Source organism: Cyprinus carpio, chromosome A25, assembly GCF_018340385.1.
Source record: "Cyprinus carpio isolate SPL01 chromosome A25, ASM1834038v1, whole genome shotgun sequence".
In the NCBI taxonomy this organism is placed as follows: Eukaryota; Metazoa; Chordata; class Actinopteri; order Cypriniformes; family Cyprinidae; genus Cyprinus; species Cyprinus carpio.
The window spans coordinates 17,395,013-17,422,472 of NC_056596.1; the positions used below are offsets into that span (position 1 = coordinate 17,395,013).

The 27,460-nt window shown below is 37.5% G+C and overlaps 1 protein-coding gene across 3 annotated transcripts in view; it reads left to right on the plus strand.

Moving 5' to 3' along the window:
- LOC122135638 (WW domain-containing oxidoreductase-like) overlaps positions 1-27,460 on the plus strand; it is a 193,225-nt gene that overhangs the window by 15,241 nt on the left and 150,524 nt on the right. Inside the window, exons 1-2 of one of the 3 annotated variants that reach the window (XM_042715749.1) lie at positions 10,761-11,303; positions 22,028-22,116. In XM_042715749.1, the coding sequence (XP_042571683.1) occupies positions 11,295-11,303; positions 22,028-22,116 (98 nt within the window). In that variant the 5' untranslated portion in view covers positions 10,761-11,294. Of the gene's footprint in view, positions 1-10,760; positions 11,304-22,026; positions 22,117-27,460 lie in introns of those variants that run through there. The other 2 variants (XM_042715746.1, XM_042715747.1) reach the window with 2 other exon arrangements.

Sequence of the window (27,460 nt, forward strand, 5' to 3'; positions counted from 1 at the left end):
ACCACTATACCTCGCCATTTGTAAAGATTCTCTCAGTTCTGCACATGAACACTTTGGACACTTAACTTTCCCCCATTTTTACATACCGTCACATTTACGGTCTTCTTTGCACATGCCGAGAAGACCTTTGCGAAAAATGATTTACTGACAGTGAATCAGGAGACATACTATAATTCTGATTGTTCTTGCAGTGCATACTTTGATCATACATTTTCATTGCAATATAGCAATTACTGTTATTTTTATGGTTTGTGTCACTTTTGGACTTTGTCAGTCTGCTCTGAGTGGCAGTGTTGCTTGCTGTTCTCCTTCATAGAGAATGAGTGTGACAACAAGGGGTTGTGTGTCTTGTTTCTGCATGCTTGTGCGTCTATGAGTGTGTGTGGATGCCATGCCCGTGATGAATGCAGCTCATTATTCCGTTATAGCCTGCCGGACTTCAGCAGAAGTGGAGAAATGCAGACCTGTCCTCGCAGTAAGTTGAGAGACGTGGAGTTCCTCTCATTAACGGCGTCCCACAAGGATCATAAAGCAACAGCTCAAAATGCAAAAAGAGACTTGGGAGGAGGAGTATATTCTAATGAAGGAAACATCTCCAAAGTCGTTCCGGATATTGGTATGGGCTAGGTGGAGGAGAGGGCCAGGGGAATAGGCAACTCCCTCTCATTTACAAAACTAAAATATTCCAGGTTACGAGCGTAGGCCTCTCAAGTTCATTAAGCATGTAAAAGAGCTTCTAATTTTGCAGGAAAACAAAGCCAGCAGTTTTGGGAGGAATTCGTAAGTGAGGATTCTAAAGTCTAACCCTATGACAGAAGAAGTCTCGGCAGTGAACGCGCATCAGTTATACAACCTGATTACACTACAAGGGGAACAAAGAGACCCTATCCCAAATGGGGCATTTGATGTCAGGCTGTAGGTTTGTCCCGCTCTATCATATTATGGTTCAAAAGAGTTATTAAAAGTGCATCCTCAATGTTTGTTTGTGGGAAGCCTGGACTGGTGCGTGCTTCATGGTGGTCTGCTACCGAAGTCCATGCAACTTGTCATCTTGATGAGCCATAGCAGATTATTCTGCAGGGAAGGAAAACATGGCATGGAAAAGTTTTGATGTGGACTTTCTTTGTGTGATTGCAAGTCCACAATTCTGTATGGCAGGCACTGCCCTGCAGAGTTGAGTTCCCTCCCTAATCAGAAACACTTAAGCAAGCTAATTAAGGTCTAGAGTTACTAGAAAATTACAGGTAGTTAAGTTTGATGGGGGGTTGAGCTGAAATCTGCAGGGCAGTGGCCCACAAGTGCTGGATTTGTGGAACAGTGCTGTAGGGTGTCCTGTTTGCCAAAGTTATTTAAAAGGGTGCTCATAAGTGCCCTTTTGTGAAGCCTTGAAGTGATGTACGGTGGACTACTACCCAACTTGCTACTGCGCTACTGGACACTTGTCTATTTGTGTATTCCATGACTCATATGTCTGCACTGTTTTGCATAATAATGTGTGGATTTGTAGGTGGACTGCAAGGGCTCAGGACACATTCTTTTGGGATGGGATGGGAATATGCAGAAGCAAGAACATAGTTCTTGAGGTATTTGTTAAACTGCTGGTTGAAATTATGAAAATTTTAATGCCTTTTTTTTATGCACCATTGATTATAACCTCACATTTCACCTTGTCCATTTTTCTTAAACATTTCAACTTCTCCATGACTTGTAAAAAGACAAAGTTTTCATGTTTATGTGTACATATATTGTTTGCTGCTTGTGTTAGAGAATTGGTTGCTCTTTAGTTTATCCCCTGTCCATGGTGCTGAACTCTATATAACTAGAAACTGTGAGAGTGAATCACTCTGGGAACCAAACTCACCTCCAGATTTTTTTTTTTTGTTCTACAATGGAGTTTTTTCAAATCTATACACCTTATATCTCTGTCTTGCCTCCCTGTATCTTCCTCCCGGCTGATCCCTCCATTCCTGCGCAGTCTCGTTTGGGAGAGGGCCCTAACCACCTCCTCATTCATCACTCAGCGTTTGAACCCTCTGTTTTTTGGGCAGAAAAAAAAGGTGCAGCACTTTTTTCCCTGTTCCTCTGTACTCCCGGTGCACTTAACTGGTAGTCCGCGCTGGATGCAGCCAGCGGAATTAATTGCACCCTGTTACTGGAGATCAGCAAGTTTGTGCGATACGCATGCTGTTCAGCCATATGGCTGCCCACTAGGTGAAGAGTTTGATTAATGTTTCAGAGCCCTCCTTTTTTTTGCAGGATTTTTTCCCTTCTTCCTGCTAATATCTGATCCCTAACCATCACAAAGCCGCAGCTCTGTTTTCCAGCTCTTTTTGTTTATTCCTCTTTGACTTGCGTTTGGCTTGCGCATCGCACCTGCCACCTTATGTAATGAATAGGACAACTTTTTTATATTGCAGTCCCATGCCTTTTTTGCTTTTTTTTGCTCTACTTTGAAGGTCTTTGAAGAAAAAAAAAGAAAGAAATGTTCACAATGGAACACATTCATTATATGCTTAATGTGGTCCTTTCATAGACTGAATCTGATCTTAATTTTTCCCATATTCCCTCGATCTTGTATCTTTTAAAGGTGTGTTTGTTTTGTGTCTATTGTGTTTTCTATTCAAAACCTTGTTTCTGATCACCACAGTCTGTTTTTCACTCCCTGGAAACCTAAATCGTGTGCTTATCTTTGACAAAAGAGCCTTTGAGGGCATCGAGAGGGCATGAGCTAACAAGAATAATGCTGGAGATGCTTGCCTCAATGCCAACTTTTTGGAAAAATATAAAAACCTAGGATTGGGTATTTCGGATTGGTTTTAATCACACTAGTATTCGTTCAGTCTCGTTCTCTCATTCTGTTCCTGTCTCTCTATCTAGGCCTCTCTCATTAAGTGTGGCTGAATGTGGCCCAGTAGGGCCTTTGCGAGAATGGGTGTTTGGGACGGCCTGCCCTCATGTGGCCCACAATCTCCTGAAGCCTCTTTCCCGGCACAGTAAATCTCCCTGATTGTGTTGTGTACCCCAGCTCTGATGGGTGCGTTTCCAAGGTGGTGAAGTCTCCAAAGAGCCGCTCTGAATTGCAAATGGTAGCCATAACTCAGGTGTAATGTAGATCTTAGCATGGATGGCCAGTCATTTCTCTCCATTTGGACCAGATGGGACATTCGCCCAATATCAAAGAGAGAGAGAAGGGTTTTATTGTGTCTGAACATTGTTGGCTATGTTTCTTTACTTCAGAGAATATGGAAGACAATATGGAGAATGAACACGACAAAGAAAGATAGAAAGAGAGTCGATGAGTTCGTAATGAAGGCGGCAGACAACTTTGCTCAACAACTTGAACATGTCCTTGGCACTATGACATTAGGTTATTCACTTGTTAAAAGAGGAATTAATGTTCATTTTTCGGGAATTACACTTGAATCATTCACTAATGAAATGAACAAAGGAGGAAACAAAGGGGGTGGCTGTTCCATGTGCATCGAATAGTTTTGCGGATGCAAATTTAAATCCCTCCTATTATTTTAATAATGTGCATTTTACTGCTTTGCATGGATCATTTATTTGCAAACCAGGTTATTTTTTAGAAGGGGGCTCAAGGGTAATTTCATGCTTTGAAGCATTTATACCTATAACTTAATGAGGAAATTGTGTGTTGTGTTGTTTCCTGCAGTACGCCACGAGAAATTGGTTGTTCTGCTCCTCAAAGAAAGGTGTTTATTTTCCATTCTTTCCCATTATATCGGCTCTGGAGTCCGACCGGCCATCCAGTCAAACTTGATTCGCTTCATTATTACTCAGTTTGTCCTGAAATAACAGGGAAGTGTTGATGAACCTCGGAGGGTAGTCGGTCTACCCTGTGAGACACTGCAGATCATGCGTAATGCGGTTACAGGTACGGCAGAGATGCGTGAGGGAAGATGTCTGTGTCACGGAGTCCAACGTCCCTGCGTCTCTCCTGAAGAGCTCCTCTCCCGCCAAATCAAATCAGGCTGAATGAATTAAAGCAATAACACGATTTGTTTACAACGCATCGTTTATTTCCTGTCAAGCGCTGCTCCAGTGTCAGGCAGCAATTCTCTGACCTCTCACCTTGTCATGGTTCACAAGCTAAATTTATTACATCGTTCTGTGAAGTTCATCATTACATGGGCACTGATGCTATTAAACATACATAGTTTGAATGCACAAGAGTCAAATGTGCTTTCATCATTGGCCTGTTTTTAAACCACATTATTATTCCACTTTATAATCAAAGAAAGAAGACTGTGATGAATTCAACTTTATTTTCTGTTCTCACAGAATTGACTCCCACTTTGTGTAGCTCTTGAAAATCTTAGACACAAAACGAAGACAGGAAAATAAACTGCTATAAAACTCTGTAAATTATTATTAAATATATATAATATATATATCTATTATATATATATATATATATATATATATATATATATATATATATATATATATATATATAATATATAATTATTATTTATATAATAATTATAATTATTCTATTTAACACATATTTGCCTATTAATGTTTTACATTTTATTGGTTTCATTTTAAGTTTTTAAAATACAGTTAATTTATCTTTGTTTTGGAATGTATGTGTTTTTTTTATAATTGAATGAGTACAAAAATAAAACATAAAATGCTTCCATCTGTTTTTGATCTTGGATTCAATTACTGTAGTGTCTGTTTCATATGAAAATGCATCATTTTTAATATACATGTCATTTGAAGTGATGATCAAAGAGAATAAAAACAGAAAAACCTCTGGTGCTTTTAAAAATGTTTTATGTCTGGATATTGAAATTATGTATTAGATTGTTTTTAGAATATGACACATTTTGAAAGCATAAAGGAAAATTACATGAAACCTGATTTGGAACAATGCAATCATAAAGAGAGCGGCATACAAAAAGAAGAAACTCATTATTATTTTTTTTTGTGTGTGGTATCTTTTTTTTTGCTTTAATTATATGTATTTTTTTTTGGAGTGGTTGGTGATTTTTTATTATGAGACTTCATTTGGATCTAACACAGGCAATTGATACGTCCTTAAATCTCGGCCACTGTATCAGAGAGCGAAAAACTTGCAGAATTGCAAAATACACCTGGTGTAAATATGTAATTGGCGGGGTTTATTCCGAGCTCTCAGATATCGGGGAGCCATAGGTGTTGCATTAAGATCTGGTTGTTAGGAGATCAGGGAACACGGCAGATGTGTCGCTAAATTTTGCACCGTGTGCAGATCTGAGGAAAACTGGGAGTAAATCTCTCAATATCTGCTGTGATAAAGACGCATTATTTCAACGTACTTCACTTCCTGATGCAAATCAAATTTTTCCCTGTAGGAGAGAGAGAGAGAGAGAGAGAGAGAGAACATAAATTATATATTTACATATTTGGCCAATTTATCTAACCTCACATTCTCTAAGAAAATCCATAAAACAACACAAGAAAATGACAGAAAAATGGTTTGATTTAGGCTGTAAAACCATGAGGAAAAAATTAAGACAATTGTCAAATCAAAAACACCGACATCCAAACAATGCAGATTTACGCCATCAATATTGTGAAGAACTCAAAACAATATAAAAGTACACTCAGAAAAAAAGAGAGAACAGTACATCCAAAAATCAACTCAAAACTATTGAAGAATCCGTAAATTCTAACAATTTCTGGGACAACTGGAATCACTTGCATAAAAAACATCATGAACAAGCAGCCATTACAAAATGGAGACACCTGGAAAAATCACTTTGAACAACTTTTATAGTGACATTACAATGAACCCAGAACAAACCCAAAAATATGAAAAAATGATTCATATGGAACATACAATTGGTAAAATATCAAAACCCATTAGACTACCCCATTACAGAAAATCGAATTGATTGATAAAATCCAGGCCCTAAAAAACAAAAAAGCAAGTGGACCAGATGGCATCCTCAATGAAATGCTCAAGAACACAGAGCACAAATTAAGATCGGCTCTACTAAAACTGTTCAACTTGGTTCTGAGTGTTGGTCATTTCCCTGAAGCCTGGAATCAAGGACTCATAACCGCCCATATTCAAGAGTGGAGACAAATCAGACCCCAAACAACTACAGAGGCATCTGTGTGAGCAGTAATAATCTGGGGAAGCTGTTCTGTAATATCATCAACACAAGACTCGTACACTTCCTCACCGAGCACAATGTCCTCAGCAAAAGTCAGATTGGATTCTTACCAAATTATAGAACATCTGACCACATCTTCACCCTACACACCCTGATCGACAAATACATTAACCAAAACAAATCCAAAATATTTGCTTGCTTTGTAGATTTCCAGAAGGCCTTTGATTCAATTTGGCATGAAGGTCTGCTGTCAAAACTTCTAGAATCAGGTATTGGGGGTAAAACATACAATATTATAAAAACAATGTATTCAAAGAATCAATGCGCAATTAAAATTGGAAATAAACGAACAGAATTGTTCACTCAAGGGCGGGGTGTGAGGCAGGGCTGTCCACTATCACCGACCCTCTTCAATATCTACATTAATGAATTAGCGACAGTCCTAGAACAATCAGCAGCACCTGGCCTCACACTACATGACTCCAACATAAAGCTCTTGCTGTTTGCAGATGATCTGGTTCTGCTGTCTCCAACAGAAGAGGGTCTACAGCAGAACCTAGACGTCCTGCACACGTTCTGTCAGACCTGGGCCCTGACCATTAATCCCCACAAAAACTAAAGTACTAACATTCCAGAAGAGACCCAGAGTTCAGGGAAAGAGACACAACTTCACCCTTGGTATGACCAAAATAGAACATGCCACAAACTACACATACCTCGGGCTGAAGATGAGCGCAACTGGTAAACTAAATTTGGCTGTGAATGAACTGAAAGAGAAAGCGAGAAGGGCCTTTTTATGCCATCAAAAAATCTATCCAAATTGAAATACCAATTCGAATCTGGCTCAAAATATTCCAATCAGTCATTGAACCTATTGCATTATATGGCAGTGAAGTGTGGGGTCCTCTGCTGAATCACGAATTGCTCAAAATGGGACAAAAATCCGATTGAAGCCCTGCATGCTGAGTTCTGTAAGAGTATCCTCAGAGTCCAGAGGAACACTACGAACAACGCATGCAGGGCAGAATTAGGCCAATACCCTCTACTAATGCACATTGAAAAACGAGCCATCAAATTTTGGAAACACTTAAAAATGAGCGACCCCAACTCTTACCATTTTAAAGCCCTTAAAAACCATGAAGTGGAACCCTGAAAAAGTCCCCTGATTCAGATGATCCTGAAGCTGCAGAAGCAAACTAGCATGACTAACAACAGCCAGCATCAGGACTCTGAAATATCCATCCACACAATTTGGCCCAACCAAATAATAAAAGCACAAAAAGAAAAATTATCTAACTTATTGGACTGAAACAACAGAAAAACAAAGTAAACTTGAATGTTATTTGGCCCTAAATAGAGATTACACAACTGCAGAATATCTGAGTACAGTGAAAGACTGTAAATTAAGAAGACAGATGACGAGGTACAGACTGAGCAGTCATACTCTGACTATAGAGACGGGCAGATATCGACAGCACTGGCTGGCCCAGAGAGAGCCGTATCTGCCCTTACTGTAGTCATGGGGAAGTGGAGACAGAGCAACACTTCCTCTCCAGCTGCTCTAACTATGAAGAAATTAGAAATAAATTTTATCCCAAAATTGAAAATACTTTACCTGACTTTTCAAAATGTTGAACAAGAAAACACAACTTCAGTATTTATTAGGTGAAAAACAAGACTGTATCTTACTAGCAGCAAGATACATTGATGCCTGTCACAAAAAGAGGGAGGAGTCAACAAATCAGTGATGCGCCTACACACACACACACACCATAAACACACAAACATACACCACACACGCACACCACATTGAAATTATAAATTGTTTGAAGAATTTTAAAATGTTATGTTGTTCTATTTTTTTAAATGTTCTACTTTGCATGTATATAGATTCAATGTAAACACTATGCTTTGGCAATACATTGTAACAATTGTCATGCCAATAAAGCAACATATTGAATTGAATTGAGAGAGAGAGAGATAGGAGAGAGAGAGGGCGGAGAGAGAGAGAGAGAGAGAGAAGAGAGAGGAGAGAGAGAGAGGAGACAGAGCGAGGACGAGTCGAGGGAGAGAGGAGAGGTGAGAGCGAGAGAGAGAAGAGAGAGAGAGGAGAGAGAGAGAGAGAGAGGAGAGAGAGAGATTGAGGTGGAGAAGAAGAGACAGAGACAGAGGGCTGAGGATGAATGAGATGAGACAGGGGCTGAGATGGAGTTCATAAGAGAAGACAGGATGAGCGTCCTCTGCCCTCTTTTTTTGTGTGATATTATGTTAATATTCAGTATTGATGTGATCTTATATTGATCTGTTTGAAATGAAATGTGTTTGAAAATGGAATCATCTAGATGTTTTTCCCTTCTACTGCAAACACAGTATATAGATGTGCTCTATGAAACATAACCTGTCACAAAAACACTGAGATCTGCCATGATTTTGTTTCAGGAATGGAGTTTTAGAATAAAAGCAAACTTTCTGCCTTCCCACATAAATGTTTTAGGGTAGATTTGAATTGAACTGTATTTTTCTCAGTGTTTTTGCAATTTTTAAAAATAATTATATACCATTTACATGCCTCCTATAGCCATTTTTGCCACATTTGGCTGTTTATTTTTGGCCCACGATATATTTTATAAACATTTGTGAATGTTAGATGAAAAGAAAAACTCTTTATTTTTTTTAACCTTAAACTTTCTGCTCTCTCTTATTTTTTTTTCCACCATATACATTCTCCATTTTAATGCATTCTCCTTAATCAAAGACAATATTATGATGTTGTTTTATTAGTGCACATTACTTTACTTTATTATTCCATTTTTGTTCATAATACATAATTAATAATTTAACATAATAATTTTATTGTTCTTAAATTAAGCTAAGTTCGTTAGTTAGCAATATGTATTTCAAAAATATACATTCAAAAGTTTGAAGATGGTAAGATTTTAATATTTTTGAATGAAGTTTCTTCTGCTCACCAAGGCTGAATATATTTGGGGGAAAAAAAAACCTTGCAAAATCAGTTATAATATGAAATATAAAAGAACTGTTTTCTATGTGAATATGTTTTAAAATGTAATTTATTCCTGTAATAGTAAAGCTGAATTTTCAGCATCATTAATTTAGTCTTCAGCGTCACATGATCCTTCAGAAATCATTCTAATATACTGATTTGCTGCTGTTTCTGACACTTTCAACTTAATATTGTTTTGGAAATACAAATCATAATTTTTTTTTTCTTTTTCAGGAGTCTTTGTTTAATAGAAAGTTCAAAATAAGAGCATTTATTTGTAATAGTAATTATATATAATTATTTGGAACAATGTAAAAATCTTTGCTGTTACTGTTTCCAAACTTTCGAATTGTAGTGTATATACAACAATTTACTAAATATTTATTTTATTTATTAATAACTTTCCCTGGATAGGCTGTTACCGAAAAGGAGATTTGTCAGATTTAGGCTACGTTTACATGACGATGTAATCAAAAACGGAAAAGTTTTCAAAACGATTCGCGTTTACACATCTCCGCGAAAACGGCCAAAAACTCTGTATTACGTATGCCAGGCCAGTAGTTGGTGCTGTCACCTTGTTAGTAAACAGCACCTGTAGGGAAGTGACGATTATATGTTGTATATGATGCGTCTCTGCTGTTGGTTGTAATATTGGTAAGTAGTAAATAGTAAATCCACACTTTGCTGAAGAAGCGTTAGCAAACTCTTGAGCAGCAACAACAGTACCATGTACTCCGCCATTGTTGTGTACGTTTGTTCGCACTTGCCTTTAAAATCGACACATACTGCGCATGTCTACATATCTAACACGTACCAAGCACGTGCATGACCTCACCGTTTTCAAAGATTACCGTATTGGGTGTTTACACGGAAATGATAACGGTGCACTTTGAAACCCGTTTTCAAAAATATGCGTTTTCAGTCGCCAAAACACCGTTGTTGTGTAAACAAAACGCGTAAAAAGTCCCATTTTTGTCTGAAACATTGTCGTGTAAACGGCCCTTTAGTCCGGTGTTTTAGTTGACGTGCAACGCACTTTTACAAATGGACGGGACTTGAATTTAAGAGGCCTTAGTGACATGAGTGAAAAAGTCAACTTTTTCCATTGTTAAATAATATGTGTGAATGTATCATTCACAATAAGACCAGATCTAAAATACAGTGAAAATATATAATAATAAATTTTTTATTAACAACATGACATGTTTAAAGAGCCCCATTTTGAACCCTTCTGGTTTTGAAACATTTTATTTACCTATATTTTTCCATTTCAGAGGTTTAGCAAGTTATTACACTGATGAAGGATTATAAATACAATTTGTTCACATCAATAAAGATATGCATGTGTTTTAAAAATCAGGGGCGATTGCGATTAAGCAAATTTGTTCCTAAAGTCCAGCTAGGTCAGAAACGCACACTTTAGTCAGTGTTTCACAGAAAGTCCCGTTCTCGTCACGTATCCGCGCTCATTTCTGCTGTTTCTCAGCTGGAAAATGATTCCGTGTCCTTCCATATCCTCCTTCATATCTCCAACTGTTTGATTTGCAACTTGATTCCTAGAGAGAGAGAGAGAGAGAAAGAGAGAGCAAACCTGTAGATTACAGAGAGAGGGACCCAAAGCCCTGTCAGATACAGAAAAAATCAATTTAATATAGACTTAACTTGAGGAAATTGCATATTCTCTGGCGATGTGCTGAGCAGACACTTTCCAGCGGCCCTCGAGAGGGGCTGCCTCTTTATTAATTGGCGCGTGCGAATGAAAGGGTCTCTGCTCGTACTCTTCTCTGTTGTCTGCGCGCGACTGTGTTTTGGGAGGAACGGAGAAAGAGAGGGAGCACGATTGTGTACGTGGAGTAATTAGGCACCTCCAGAAGGCCTGAAAGCGAGGCAGCCAGGTGGAGCAGAGATTGGAGGGTATTTATGAAGGAATGTCATAATCGTGACAGGATGATGTATGGAGCAGCAACGCCGGCCATTTTTCTCTCCTCCTCTCCTTCTTTAAAAAATATATGATAAAATACAGTCTTAAAAGTTGATGACCAATTTTGTGTGGTCAGGTCACGGCAAGGTCACTGAAATTTCCCACCGTTTCTCTTTCTTTGAGGAAGAAGGAGAGCGAGGGAGAGGGAAAAAAGACCTGCGCTCATCAAAGGCAAATAATAATGGAGCAGGTAAGATGAGGTGCTCAAAGTCACCCGTCTAATTGCTTTTAAAAGGTGCCCTTTTCAGATCAGGACTTCACACGCTCACTCTTCCGCTCGTTTTCTCCATTTTGTATTCATAACCTTAGTCAGTCCCTCATATCGTTTTATTTTTCTACTTGTATTACTTTATCTTTATTTTATTAGCTTGACAAAACACATTGTTTTTAATACTTTCGTAGTTATATGCAGATTTTAATTCTGGTTAGCTGATATAATTATTATTATTTTTGAAATTTATTTTAAACCTGACCCCACATTTTCAGTTGGCAAAGCAGTGGATATGCAGTTATTATCATGTTAAAATATATATTATTAATAATTATTAAACATATATCATTACAATTTAAAAGGACTGTTTTCTATGTGAATATATTGTAAAATGTAATTTATTGCTATGATCAGATCCTTCAGAAATCATTCTGATATGCTGATTTGCTGCTCAAGAGACATTTCTGATTATTATCCATAACGAAAACATATATGTTGGTGGGCGTCATGACAGAATACATGGAACATTCAAAATATGAGTGTTTATTTAAAATAGTATTTTTATTTATTTTTTATTTTTTTGTAGCTGTGTAAAAGTCTTTGTCACTTTTGATCAATTTAATGCATTTTTTTATTAGTAAAATCAGAATGGTCTGATTCATTAGAATCAGAGTGGAAGGGGTTAATTTCTCATCAGTTTTCCTTTACTGTGGTAAATTCAATGTAAAGTACAGCCTCTTACGGACTAATGCATTACATATGCTACATTCCTAAAAATAAAGCTTCTTCATTGGCATCTATGGAAGGATCTTTAACATCCATTGAGCATTTCCACTGAACAAAAGGTTGTTTTACAGTGGGAAATTAGTTTATATATATAATTTGAATATTTTTTGCACAAAAGCCAAAATGGTTCTTGCAAGAACTTTTCACTGAAATGTTCTTTGGGGAACTAAAAATTTGTTTCATCATTGCTGTGAAAAGCCCTTTTGGAAGCTTTATATTTACGAGTGTAATGTCGTGTCCTGTATCCACCTCATAATCAAGCTCTTACTGTATGTTAAGAAACTACATCCTGTTCACATTAGAGTGAATGGCCACTTAATTAGCACTACTTCCTCTATCGGCAGGAAACGGATGGAGAAAGAGCTCATCCATTAGGTAAAATGATTTTAAGGCGCACACACACACACACTCCGTTTACTTTTCGCAAACTGATGAGAATGTGTAATCAACAACGGCATAGCGGAGAGCTTTCCTGTCACAGATCAGTTACCCAGAGTTCCCATGCATGCTGTAGACACTGTCATAGCCATGTTTCTTCATACACGTTCTTGATGTGAGTCGTGCCGCTCATGTGGGTGTTGCAGGTTCAAGTCTGAGTCGCAACGATTTCCAGTCATATTTGAGCAAATACATTTATCTCCTTTCTTTGCTGCGTACAACAGCGATCACCTGCTTAATCTTTATTAACATTTAGAATAATTGTACAGTAACGAAAACTATGAAATAACATAAATGGATTATGCAAATTATGAAGTTGCCAACAAATGTTAAACAAATGAAAAGAATGTTTAAGATTCTTTTTTTTGTCTAGATTTGCACACTGTCCAATCATATAATAATTATAATATTTATTATTTGTATTATTATTATTATTATTAAACATATAGTTATTTATGTAATATAATATAATGTAATATATAATATAATAAAATTCATACTCTTAAAAAAAAATTAAGTGTTTTTTCTTCTCGTCAGAGACAAAATGTTAAATATTAAACAAAAATAAAGTATCCATTCAAACAAATAAATAATTAAAAATAATTCATGTAACTTACTAATTGGGGAAAAACAAATCCTAAAAAAATAAGCTAAAAAAAAACAAGCTTTTTCCCACGATGAATTAATGCTGCCTGTGTTTCCAGCTGCAGCGTCTCAGAGCTCTTTGGTCTGTCACCTGCTCCGCTCTGTTTGCACACTCAGCGTTAAACACTAAAGTTCGCCAGAGAAAGCTCATCTCTCTGCTCTTTCTGTGCCCTTGAAGAGATGTGCGCATGTCGGGCTTTCTCATAAAATTCTTGAACAATTTCAAGCCATATATGCTCTCTCCCTCTATTTCTCTAGTCTTTTTTTTTTTCTCTGAAAGCCGGCCATCTGTCTAATTGTTCACCTCCGTTGCTTTAATGCTTTTACATGCCTTCTCCCTCCTCTTTCCAGGCAATAAACTTTATTTTCTTCACAAGACTTTAATCTGCACAGGAAAGCAGGCATCCAGGTTGTGCAATTCTTTTTGGACCATCTCCTGTCTTTCCATTCCTCTTTTCTTTCTATGCATTGTTTCATAGTTTTATAAAGTGTTGTACAGTCACTAACGTACTACAGTATGTCAAGTGATATAGAGTGATCAGAATATACAGTATAGATATTCAAAGAATATATATATATATATATATATATATATTATATATATATATATATATATATATATATATATATATATATATATATATATAAATAGCACTGGTGTGTGTATGTATGTGTGTGTATAAAATATTTATATAGTTATATATTTGGTGACAGTCTTTACCACATTAGAAGTGATGAAATGGTAAATTCTGTGTCATGTATAGCAAGAAAAATGAGTGATTCACTGCTGATGGTAATATCTCAGGCCACTGAAACCATCTACCTTTCATTTGCATGATTTGTTCAGCCCAAACATGTTTGTGTGTGGATTATACCCATATGAGTGTTCTGTCTGTGTCTTTATAGCACCTGATTACCATCATGCCTTGTCACATGACTGAAGAATGGATCCATTCCATCCTTAATGAAAAAACATATTTGTCTCTATGACCGTTCACTCCTGGGACCCCCGGTGCTGCTTTAAATTTAGTCCTTCCTGGTCTGGCATCCCGTCTCTCTGGCTTTCTTCTCATCCAGTATGTGATAAATCTGTGCGCGCTCCAGTGGGGCAACACAGGCTGAGGAATAACCCTCCAGAGCACTTGTGCCGGCACTTTAAAAAATAAACCTGTTTGTTGCATCTCCATCATACATTTATCAAATCATTTCAGAGCAACGCTTCGGTTTCTGTCGGCTCCCGCCAAACCAATTTATCTCCTTCTAAACAGGGACTGTAGCTAAACATGGAGCAGGTGTCAACAGTCGCTGAAGCATCCCAGAATTCTCTTACTTTCTGCTTTCGTAATGTCCACATTATATCCTGCTTGTCTTTTACTGCTTAGTAATGCTTTATAGCCTATTAAACTACATATTTAAAAGACTCTGATGCTGCTCAAGGCTTATTCCTCCCTAAACTGGGGAGTCAGCTAAATTTGAACCATTTCCTGGTACCACTGCCTCAATTTTCTGAGGCTCCAAGCAAAGTATCCTGGGGTATTTATTCCCCTGAAGAAAATGTAGGTTTAATGATTCAGTAGATGCAAGGGTGTCCTGTGATGATGTACTCTAACAAGTCTGTTTTTGCTAACTCGTCTCCCGCCAGTGTCTCTAACCATCTGCTCTTTTGTGACACATAAGATGGGTTCCCCTAAATCCCAGAGATGAAACAACAATGCTATGAAACCGATATCAGACACGATGAATGACAAAGTGGCAGCTGGAGAATAGTTTTGCAGTTGCAATACCGGAAATAGAGGGACAAATGACTCTTTAGTAATTTTCGACTGGATAAATTGGACACAGCTTACTTGATGGTGTCAGTCAAATTGGAAAGTCACGGTTGGAGCTAGTTATTAAAATTTAATGAAAAACTGATATGATATTTAGAGTAACATACACCAGTAAATCCAGCACATTAAGTAAAGATGGTCAAATATGACTCCATGTCGACTTTAAAGCACTATCGGTGTAATATTACTAGTACACGTCAAGTTACAGGAGAGCTTACTTATGTGTCGTGATTAAGCTGTGCTGTAGTGGAAGGTGACTGTGGGCTGTGCAATTTGACAAGGTCCCCGTCAAGCACAGTTCCACGTTTGATGAATGGTGTTTGGGGATGTTGGGTAATTTTTCTCTGACAGGGTGTGGCTCTGGGCGACATTGCTGTTGATTGCTTGTGCTCTACACAGAGTCGACCATACAGTGTTGTAGTAGAGTGGTTAATACTCTGGGCTGGTTATGCAAATGTTGCAGACTCGTTGTCAGGTGGGGGGTGCCCACCTGGACAATTACTAACCGGACAATTAGTGAGAAACCTTGTTGTGCCCTTTAGCGGTGCACTTAACCCCAGGTTGCTCCCGAGGGACTGTAACTGCAATTAGTGTACTGCAAGTATCTTCGGATGCATCCGTTAATGGATAACAGTGGGCTATTAATACTTTATTTGTTTTTGAGCGAAAGGGAGCAGGTGAGTTGAGGGTGGATCTGTTTATTGGTATTGGTGGGGTATTTGTGCACATGTATCCATGTGTCCCTCAGTCAAAATTCTGGAACACTTGGATTCCTATTGAGATGATTGGATTTTCTGCAGAATTTTGCTGTATAAAAATGTGTGACCACATCTTTATAAAGTGAAAGTCCTACCTTTTGAAAGCTTTCTTGCTTTCTTGCTCACAAAATCATCTCGATCTTGATTCATACTAGACCCTCTTCTGTTCTCCATCTTGATTCAGACTCAATCTTACTTTTGAATGTTTTGTTGTTTTTTTTGTTTCAAAATCATCTTGATTCAGTCTTTTCTCTTGATTCAGACTCAACCATCTTTTTGTTTCTGTCTTGATTCAGTCTCGACCCTCTTCTGGTTTTGTTTTTGTTTGGTTTAGGATATGAAATGTTGGGTTTGGGTGTTATGCCGTATGTTGGACCTTGCAACGTCCAGCTTTACTATAAAAATATACATCTGCTGCACCAACTGAAACTAGGATCAGGCGCAACTCCTGCAGTTATAGATGTAGCTGAGATGACGTTCACACCTCAATGGCTACAACTACTAATAGGCCTATAGAACTGAATTGCTCAAGTCATGACATCATAACAAGTGAGTACTGATTTTATTAGGTCTTTAGATCTTAATTGGTGAGGTCATGGCATCATGAATTTTGATTGAATTTCAATGTGAATTTTCTTTGCACTTGTATTTTCATGTGGCCTGGTATGGCGCGGCATGGTAACAAACCGTTCTCAGCCAGAATTCTAGGCATGGTTTAGACAGCCCTTGCTTAGCCGTGCTGTTAGAGTGCGTGTGACATAATAATATGCAAACAGACAGACACACAGATTCCTGCCTTTATTAGAGAGAAGAATATGTTCACGCAGCCCCCCCCCCTCCGAAGCTTCGAATATTCGGTGTTGATTACTATCAAAGCTTCGACAGCTCAAAAAAAAATTGTATTCGGATCAGCCGTAGTATTTTGTGATCAAAGTTGACCGAACTTGAGAGCTTAATTTATTTCTGATTAAAAGTAACAAAGGCACAAACCGATTGTGATTTATTGGATGGCAGGCACTCTTCAAATATTGATGGAATTACTGACATTAAATGTTTTCCAGGTAAATATTTACCCTGTTCTGTCTTCCCAGCAAAGATGTCAATGGTTCAGTTTCTTTTAATAATCCCCAGTTTCATATGTAATATTTTACTGCAGAATATTAACATTCTGTATCAGAAATATATTTTGTATTCAATTACTGTCCCTCAGTGTATTAGGCTATTCTAACACAAAACACCGAGCTTTCACGATTGATATCACTTATTCCTGCCTGAAAAAGACTATAACATTACAGTTCAGGTCTGCAGTAATAATTAACTAACAGACATGAATTCAAAAAAAAATAATGTCTGAGCAAATCAGGACTTTTTCACTTTACACCTACCTCTGACGAGGCATAAGATTTAGTCCTCAGATGTAGCACTACGCCGAGATGGTGCAACAGGTTACTTAACACAGGTTACAATAAATTCTACACACGACTGAAAGCACATTTTAAAGTTTGTGTTAGTTCTTATGGTGTTGTGTAAGTCCATGTTGTGCATCTTGATTCTGGTTTGAATCTTTTCTGGTCTCCATCTTGATTCAGACTCGACCCTCTTCTGTGTTCCATCTCGATTCAGACTGAGCCCTCTTCTTTTCTACATCTTGATTCAGACTCGACCCTCTTCTTTTCTCTGTCTTGATTTGCACTTAAACCTCTTCTGGATTTGTCATGATTCAGACTCGACCCTCTTCTGTTCTCCGTCTTGATTCAGACTCTACCCTCTTCTGTTCTCCGTCTTGATTCAGAGTCGACACTCTTCTGGTCTCTGTCTTGATTCATACTAGTCGATCTTCTTTTTCTCTGTCTTGATTCAGACTCGACCCTCTTCTGGTCTCTGTCTTGATTCAGACTCGACCCTCTTCTGGTCTCTGTCTTGATTCAGACTCGACCCTCTTCTGGTCTCCGTCTTGATTCAGACTCGACCCTCTTATGGTCTCAGTCTTGATTCAGACTCAGCCCCTCTTCTTTTCTCTGTCTTGATTTGCACTTAAACCTCTTTCTGTTCTCCATCTTGATTCAGACTCTACCCTCTTCTGTTCTGCTTCTTGATTCAGACTCGACCCTCTTCTGGTCTGCTTCTTGATTCAGACTCGACCCTCTTTCTGTTCTGCTTCTTGATTCAGACTCAACCCTCTTCTGGTTTTCTCTTGATTCAGACTCGACCCTCTTTTTGTTTCTGTCTTGATTCAGACTCGACCCTCTTCTGTCTTCTCCATCTTGATTCAGACTCTGACACGTTCAACCCTCTTCTGTTCTCCGCTCTTGATTCGACTCGACCCTCTTCTGTTCTCCCATCCGGATTCAGACTCAACCCTCTTCTGGTCTCCATCTTGATTCAGACTCTACCCTCTTCTGCTTGTGTACGTCCATCTGGTGCAACCAGCCCCTGGTCTCCATCTTGATTCAGACTCGACCCTCTTCTCATTTTCTGGTCTCCATCTTGATTCAGACATCTGATTCAGACTCGACCCTCTTCTGTTCTCCATCTTGATTCAGACTCTAAACCCTTCTGTCTGTTCTCCATCTTGATTCAAACTTGACCCTCTTCTGGTTTCTGTCATGATTCAGACTCGACCCTCTTCTGTTCTCCGTCTTGATTCAGACTCTACCCTCTTCTGTTCTCCGTCTTGATTCAGACTCTACCCTCTTCTGTTCTCTGTCTTGATTCAGACTCGACCCTCTTCTGGTCTCAGTCTTGATTCAGACTCGACCCTCTTCTGGTCTCTGTCTTGATTCAGAATATATCTTCTTTTTTTTTGTGTCTTTGTTTGTTCTTGATTGTCTTTCTTGTTTCTTTGTTATTTTGTATTAAATATATTTGGTTGTGAGATGAGCTGATCTCGACTACAACACTGCCCGCCGTAGCACTGTTATAATGAAACATTTAGATGAGCTGATCTCGACTACAACACTGCCCGCCGTAGCACTGTTATAATGAAACATTTTAATATACTTGATTTCAGATTCTAATTCAAATTTTCTCAGCCCTGAAATGTCAAATTCAAAATGCAAATTTTCATTTATCCTTTTATATACTTGTACAGGCTGTTAACCAACAGTACCACACCTCAAACCTACCTGTTCTGGTTTGATATCTGTCCAAATCATTTAGTCATAGTCTTCACGTCTGTCCTCTTGTGTTTTCCAGCAGCTGTTATTTCCTGTTTTCCAGTTTTCACATGCCATACACCTGCCAAACATGGCTAGCGGAGCCTGACATGCAATAACTCACGCAACTGCCGGCCATCATTCTCCCGGCAATCAGTCTAACCAGACATTCATCGTTCTTCATCTGTTGCATACACTAGAAAGCAGCCCTCAGGTGTGCACACTGCGCTGTTTGCCTCCTATCAGTCATGCGTAATATCATGTTTATCCTCACCACAGGTAACCCTCTTTTTAACATCATTGTTTTTGCAAACCATCAGAACCATGCAGCCCATTTTTGTGTCACGACCTGCCATTTGGGAAACACAGAGATAAATAGTGTTGAATTGAATTGTAATCCACAGACAGACTCTGATATCCTTCTGAAATAATTATCCTTTTGCGCTGACATTGGTTTCTGTTGTTCATGTGTGCCCTGTGGCTGTTTCAGAGTAGACTTGTGCTGTCTACGTCTCAGTCTTATCGCATAATCACAGCGCCCCAGTCAATGTCTGCAGGCCACAGGCTAAACCTGATTTAGATAAATAAGACCTGTTAGATGGAGTAGCATTGCACTACTGACAAATAAGCCTGTCTGCATGAATAAAACACTGTGTGTTTGTGTGTTGTGGTCTTTGCCTAACATGTGGGGACCAAATGTTCTTGCAATTAAAATTGTGTGTGTGTGTGTGTGTATTTCTTGTTATTGACCAGGTCAGAGTATCTTTCTTATGTTTGAAGCATGTGTATGACTTTCAGTAGGTTCATTAAAACAGTCTAGCTATCTGTCTGTCTGTCTCTCTTTTGTTTTTTTTTTTTTTTTTTTTTTTTTTTTCTTTTTTTTTTTGTTTGTTTTTTTTTTATTTTTTTTTTTTTTCGTTCGTTCGTCTATCTCTTTCGTTCTTTCTTTCTGTCGTTTTTTTTTTTGTCTTTTTTTTGTTTTTTTTTTTATTATTTGTTTTAGTTTTGTTTTAATTTTGTTTAAATTTGTTTTTTGAGTGTATTTTGACTTGGGTATCATGTGTGTGTTTTGTATTGGAGTCATTAGATGGAAGCCAATAATTCTGTTATGGGCATTTTGTTGGGTCAACACAACTTCCTTTTTAATTTTATATTGATGGTCTTTAATAACGAAGTGTCCTAATTTTTGTTGGCGATAACGCTGAAACAAACATCTCTGGATATTAGTCAAGCCCCATTGGACAGTAATAATCTGATGAAAAGTAATGTTGAACAGTTATTGTATATCTAGCAGTTTGCAATCGAGGGCGTATGACAAGACTAGACATGATTGCTCTGAAGTCTTTATAGAACAGTAGCCATCTAGAATCGTCTACGGCACTAATTGCACAGAGGCTGATTAGCAATTGTAAGTGGTTCGTGGACGTGCTGTTGATAGAAGAAATGCTGATAGGGTGCTTTTCCTGTTAACCTGGTGGTGTGCTGTACATGGCATAATTAAATTGCCCCATGTCTCCTAACCCCACTGTAATATTAGCAGAGTTTATACAGTCATTCATCAAAAAATCCCTCATCAGAGATGCTGTACAGGACTAGCGGAACCTGCTAAGCTAGCACACAGCTGTTTGTGGTGAGAAGGAAACACAGTGAATAGTCAACGAAACAGACCTGAATTTTTTTTTCATCAGCATATAGCTGTATAAGCATACTAGTAATAAGTTAAACTAATAAGTGATCTTTTCTGTAGTTGTGTAGTTTTGAAGTTATATACTAACACTGAAATTGCTTTATCTACTTTAATGCATTTTTTTTATTTATTGTTTGTTTTTAAATATTGTTTTGAGTTTTTTTTTTGATTTGATTTTTTTTTTGAATGTAGCATAATAATAATCATGAAGATGATGATGACAATAACCTAATAATAACATTATTATTATTACTAGTAGTAGTATTATGTATTTAAAATAATTTCATAATTTTATAATACGTTTTGCATTATTTTAATGTGTAATAAATATAAATAAAATTAATTTGTTCTTATTTGCATTCTTATCCCCCAAATAAAATTATTTAAAAAAAAATGCAATATATTTGCAAAAAAAAAATCGAATTCACTTTTTTTTGAGTGAACAAGACAAAAACAGTAATAATAATGATAATAAAAAAACAATGAAAAATATTGATAATTATCTCTGAATATTTAGTTAGCCTGTCTTAATGACATTTTGTCCAGTGCTATAGACATGTTTCAAGTAGATTTATGTTCAAGATTAATAAATAAATAAATAAATAAATAAATAAAATAAATAAATAAATAAATAAATAAAATAAATAGCAATGTCTTTTTTCTTCTTTCATTTGATGTCTATTCATTTACTTTATTTATTTATTTATTTATTTATTTATTTATTTAAATAAACAGACATTAAATAAAAGAAGAATGAAGACATTGCTTTTTTATTTATTTATTTTTGTGCATCTCTACACTAAAACCTCAGACTTTCCCACTGACTTTACCTCAAGAGAACTTGAGCTGACCTTTGACCAGTGAGACTATGATCCTTCCTTTGTGGAGTGATTTATGTGTCTTCCTTAATATCGATCGTGTTCTGGTATGATCAAAGGTGCACCTAAAAGCCAGCACTGAGAGAGACCATTATTGTGGATTTGGCTTTGCTCATACATTATTTATCTCCTTGGGCCTGTTCTATATGCCATTATGGACATTATGAAAGAAGGGAGCCACTGCCTTACCGTTTACTTAGTGTAAGCACAGGATGCACGCAGCAGAGATCGGATACAGTCAGTGCGGAGGGTCATAAAAAAAGCCATAAAGAGGATATTGAGATGCTCTCCCGCCACAGAATGTGCAACATTCCCTATTGGAAATGCGCCCCTGATTTAGGGAACAGGAGATGGAGTAGTTTTTCATGGCGTTCATGAGATATAGTGGAGGGTTTGGGGTGGGAAGTGTTCAGTGAGTTAGAGGGGGACATGTGGGATATGGCTTTCAGTTTGTTAGCAATGTGATAGTGATGGATGAGGCTGGTAAATATCTACTGCTTTTTCTTTTTCTGTTCCTCTTTCACTAGCGCAAAGCCCGTGTTGAAGCCATGACGCTGGATCTGGCTTCCTTGAGGAGCGTCCGGGAGTTTGCAGAGATCTTCAAAGCCAGGAAACTGTAAGTTATACACAATGCAACAGAATTGTGATACAAGGTTTCATTGCGCACCTTGACGAACGCTGCCTAGCTCATCATGAAAAGCTTTCTGTTTGCCCTGTCCTGAGACCGACCCCCCTCCACCCGGCCCCCGGCTCCATTAACGAACTATCGCTTCAGAGAAGGGGCCAAAAGGTCTCCCCTCTTTCATCGTGACCCCTCATCCTTCTCTGTGGTCAATAAATAAGTAGCCGAACCTTAGCTATAATTCCATCAATCGCAAAGCCACAGATTGGTAAGTCCTTCACAGTCTCCTAGTTAAATCAATTAGTGCTCCCAGCTTTCGGGAAGTTGTAGTGCACATCATGCTGGGATAAAAGTGGAATTGACTCTTAAAAACAATGTAAACATGTGGCAAAAAAATTAATGAATGAGTGAATGAATGTTCATTTATTTATCCACCCATGCATGCTAATAAATAAATAAATGAACACATAAACAAACAAACAAACACATGTAAATCATTTTAAAATATATACATGCCTGTGTGTGTATTTATATATACATAATAAATATACACACAGTTCACACACATATATTTTGTAAACAAAAACTTTTACTTTGGATACGATTAATTGTGATTAATCGTTTGACAGCACTAATTATATTACATTTATATACGAGGGGCTCTGTACTGTATGTCCATTCACCACCCTTTGGCCTGAAAATTAATTTTGAATTATGAATGGCTTGAAGTCTGGACTAATTAAAGTTCTCTCGAAAAGAGCATTGATTATGTAGTATTATCCATTATTTGTTGTCATCATGTTACATAAGGTTATTTAATATGACGCCAAGGCGTTTAACAGTGTCTTTGTGTGCCTTGTATTATCATATCAAGACAGTTTTTTTTTATCTGTAAACATTCATTAGTTTTTTGATGGTGAGCTGCAGTGATCAGTAATTAGGCTAATGAGGCATAATTATGATTTAATATAGACGTGTCTAGAATTTTCTTGGCTCTGTGAGAACTGTGTCAGTTCAGATGTAGTATCTTATACTGTAGTTTTCAGGGGGGAAAATTATTTTTGTGTTTTAATATAATTTTAATACAATTATTTGATTGAGTTAAATATTATAGCTGTTTTGATGTTGCTCATTTCGGGTATATCATTGTCAGACATGGCTCTATTCTTAGTGAAAGGTTTTGAATCGGGTTCCTTTTCTGCTCCATGCTTTCCTCGTTCATGGATCTTCCTCCTTGGTTTTACTCCGGCACGGCTTCGACCTTCACAGCTCCATCAGCTCACAATCCATATTTAGTGAGTTGCAGTATTGGAGGTGACGTCCTGGTTGTGCGGGGCACGTGGAGATGCTGCCGGTGTCCCCAAGCCCTCGAGGGGCTGCAGGATTCATCTGGCCCCTGGCCGGCCCCGGGGCAACGGCAGCAGCTTGGTCAGCAGCCAGACCCCTGGAGGTGACCCCCACCCTGTCCCAGAGCCAAACCCCCTCCACCCATCTTCAGTCAGTCTGACTTTTTTAAACACTTATTTTCCCACACGATGACTGGTATTAAATGCGTTGACCGTAGCTCCTGATTACAGGATCTCTGAGCATTGTTCCCCAAAGTGACCCTGAGAAAGATGTGTGTTTTGGGATCTTTCCCAAAACCTAGTTAGTTGCCTTGCCTACAGCCTACATTGGCCTCTGCTGTCTAAGGCACTATCCTAACTGAAACGGAGCCTTAAAAGTGACCGATTGCTGTTGAGTTGCTCTTAGCATGTTGCTAAGCTACCAACGCAATACTCACACAGGCATAAAAAGTCTCTTTTTTTGTCATTTAGAGATTGCCCTCTCTGCAAAGAATGCAGTGCTGCCTTAGAATTTGGTCTGTGTACATTTACACCCATTAAAAATGTACACAGACCAATTTGCCTTTGAGATTTTCTTTTGTTTTGCTTTGATTTGTTTTTGTTTTGCTTTGTGTTTTTGTTTTACTTTTTTTGTTGTTAAAGTTTTTTTGATTTCTTTTGCTTGTTTTTTTTTTCTTTGCTTTTATAAGTTATGCTTATTTTGCCTTGCATTCTGTTTTTTTTTTTTATCCTGTTTTGTCTCGTATCGGTTGTTGTTTTTTTATGCTATGCTTTGCATTCTGTTCATTTTGTGTTGCTTTTTATTTTGCTTTGCTTTGTTTTGTTTTCTTTAGCTTTCTTTGATTTGCTTTGCTTTTTTGTTTTGCTTTTATTTCGTTTTGTTTTGCTTTGCTCTGCTTTGTTTGGTGGTGTTACAGAAGGTGTATAGCGCTTAGCTTAGAATTTTTAATGGATTATCTGGAGCAACACGGGGTCTGAATTTGTTCATTTTTGGGTACAGCCATGTGTGTGTACTTGGTATTCCCTACATTATAGGGACCAAATGTCACCACAAGGATAATAATACCTGTAAATTTTGATTTCCAATGAGGAAACAAAATTATAAATTATATAGAATTAAGGGTTTTTTTTTTTTGTCTTTATCTAAAACAGCAGGAAGTTTTAGGGTTTAAGGGAAGGGTTAAGGTAAGTGGATAGAAAATACAGTTTGTACCGTATAAAAACCATTACGCCTATGGAATTAACCCATAAAAAATGGAAGTGTGAGTATCTGCCCAAGTGTGCGTGCAACTACGTTTTCCTTTTTCTGTCATGGCTTGTTGCTTAAAGTGACAGTTCAGGCTTGTGCAGATCTTTCTCATGTCTGTGCCTCAGCCTTACAAACACATCTGAGCTGGTCAGCTTATAATGCAACCTGTTTGCGTTTAATAAAAGGGAGATATTAACCTATTATTTTGGGACCCAAAGCATTTGGCCCATTGACCCATAGTTAGTGTGGGGATTGTTTCAAACACTGGACTAGATGGTGGTACTGTAAGTGTTTGGTACCTTTGGTTTCAGAATGCAACTTTCCTGCTTCTCAAAAGTAATTTGTTGTGCTGGTTAGTTTATTTATTTATTTTGAGTGTGTGTTTGTTGTTTTTTTCTGTGCTTGGCATTGCTTGTTTTTTTGTTCTGTTTTGTTTAGCTTCTTTTGTTTTGCTTTGCATTCTGTTTTGTTGTGTTCTGTTTTTATTTGCATTCCATTTTTTTCTTGTTTTGCTTTTCAGTTAGTCACATAACATTTAATGCTCAGTTGATTGGCTAAAACAAATCTAACGTCTTGGGGTTTATTTGAATGCTACGGATACAGTAGGTGTTTTCCGAGCAGGATTTGACCTTAAGAATGACCTCATCTGCTATCCAGTGCTCTTTCATACATGCCTCATGCTCATGTAACCCGGACCACCGTGATCACAGAGTGAGTGAGTGAATGAATGAATGAATGAATGAATACCCTCTCTCTCTTGCCAAGGTTGTATTTCTTCATTAGCTGCTCCCTGGCTGTGTGTGTGTGAGCGTGAGTCCCGGAGGAGGTGGAGTAGATTAATTCTCATCAGAATGGAGAGGTGCTCAGGTGTGAATGGCAGCAGGCAGCTGGTGAATCCACGCCACGCCTCCCTGTTTCTGTTTCCGTCTGAAGGCGCCGCTAGCACGCACACACGTTAACAATTACTGCCATTGGAGCTTAATTCAATCACAGCTGATTTTGCCATTTTTCTGTAGCCTGTCTTTTCTTTTGTAGGCGTTTGTAAACCCCCACCTTACCTTGCCCGCTCCCTCATTTATTTTCTTTCTCCTCTCACTCCTGTTCTCTTTGTTCTTCGCCCTCAGTATGTTTAGGTAGGCACAGGAAACATATTTCCATGCACTTATCATTCCTTTGTTCTCATCAGGTTTTTGTATTTTTTAATTAACTCAGTCACACAACATATGCTGTGAAGTGAAGTTGATCGCCTATGATGTTTAATTTCGCCAAGCGTTCGCTGTGTATTGATTGCTTGTGGACAAATTCCTGACTCAAGGTGTTCAAACCAAGAGCAATGCAATAAAGTGACAAAGATATGCAACAAAAAATGCCAGCAAATATTCTCACCAAAACTAGTTATATACCTTTTTTTTCAGTCTCTGAGAAAAGTTTGCATACTTACGTCAGTCATGTTCACTACAGTAAAAGACATGCTTTATTGCGGGAACTGTATTGCTAAGCTAACAATAAAGTACTCAAATAAGCATAAAAAAAAATCACACACACACACACACACACACACACACACACACACACACACACACACACACACACACAAATAAACAATAATGAACATCATCCGTCTATCTGTCCATCCATATAAACGAAACAAAGAATGCAATCCCCTTTTTTGTTTCGATTAGTTTAGTTTAGTTTTGTTGTTTGATTAGTTTAGTTTATTTTTTGGTTTTGTTTTTAGTTTTGTTTTGATTAGTTTAGTTTAGTTTTGTTTTCCGCGGAGTGCATTAAAATTGTTTAATGCACAGCTAGCCATGCATTATCACGCTTATACCATGGTCATTTGCCAGCATTGACAAGTTAAAGCTGTTAATGATATTTGCACCACAATATTTGACCAGAAGGGTAAGGGATTGTTAAATCTCTAGCATTCTGTGCTCCTAAAATAAATAAATAAATAAATACATAAAAAATAAATGAATAAATACAATCTTTAGGATCCGTTTTAATGCAACAGGGATATGTTTTGATTAATGGATTATGTAAGAACCGACAAATCATAACAATCCAAGAAAACATACAACACCTTGGGAATATTATTACATTTTAGTGCTTTTAGAAAAAATTTAAACAGAATTTTTATGGTTAGATATACAGTGATGTAATCTTGATGTAATGTGTACATGCTAGGTTTTTAAGTATCAAAACAATACAAGTACAATACGTCTTTAACATTTTTCATACATTAGAATGTGAACTGTTTAATTCTATTTTTCTGAGCAAAAAATAATGATCGTACATATTTATCCATGCTTCCACAATGTACAAACCACTTTGATGAACTTACTTCAAGGAATCAGTCTACAATGCAAATACAAGACATCACTAAAATATCATGACTATATAATTGCTGACAATTAAAATAATACTTACATTACTTGCAGTACTAACAGTAGAGCTGTTTTAATAAAAAGTCAGCCTTATAGACAGAGACGGTACAATAAGAGCTGTACTTGACTAAAAAAAATAAAACAGCTGCATGGCGGCTTTGCCAAGATGGCCTTCAAGTGAACAGACTTTCCTTAAAAGGACCCTGATTTATGTCAAACACTTTCTCTCACCAGCCAGCTAGAGTTTTACATATATTCTAAATTTTTTTTGCTTTTAAATGACTTGTAGATGACTGATATCTAATTAAGCTTTTATCTTACTGATTGGAAAGCCTCTGTAGCGAAAAAGGCTTTAT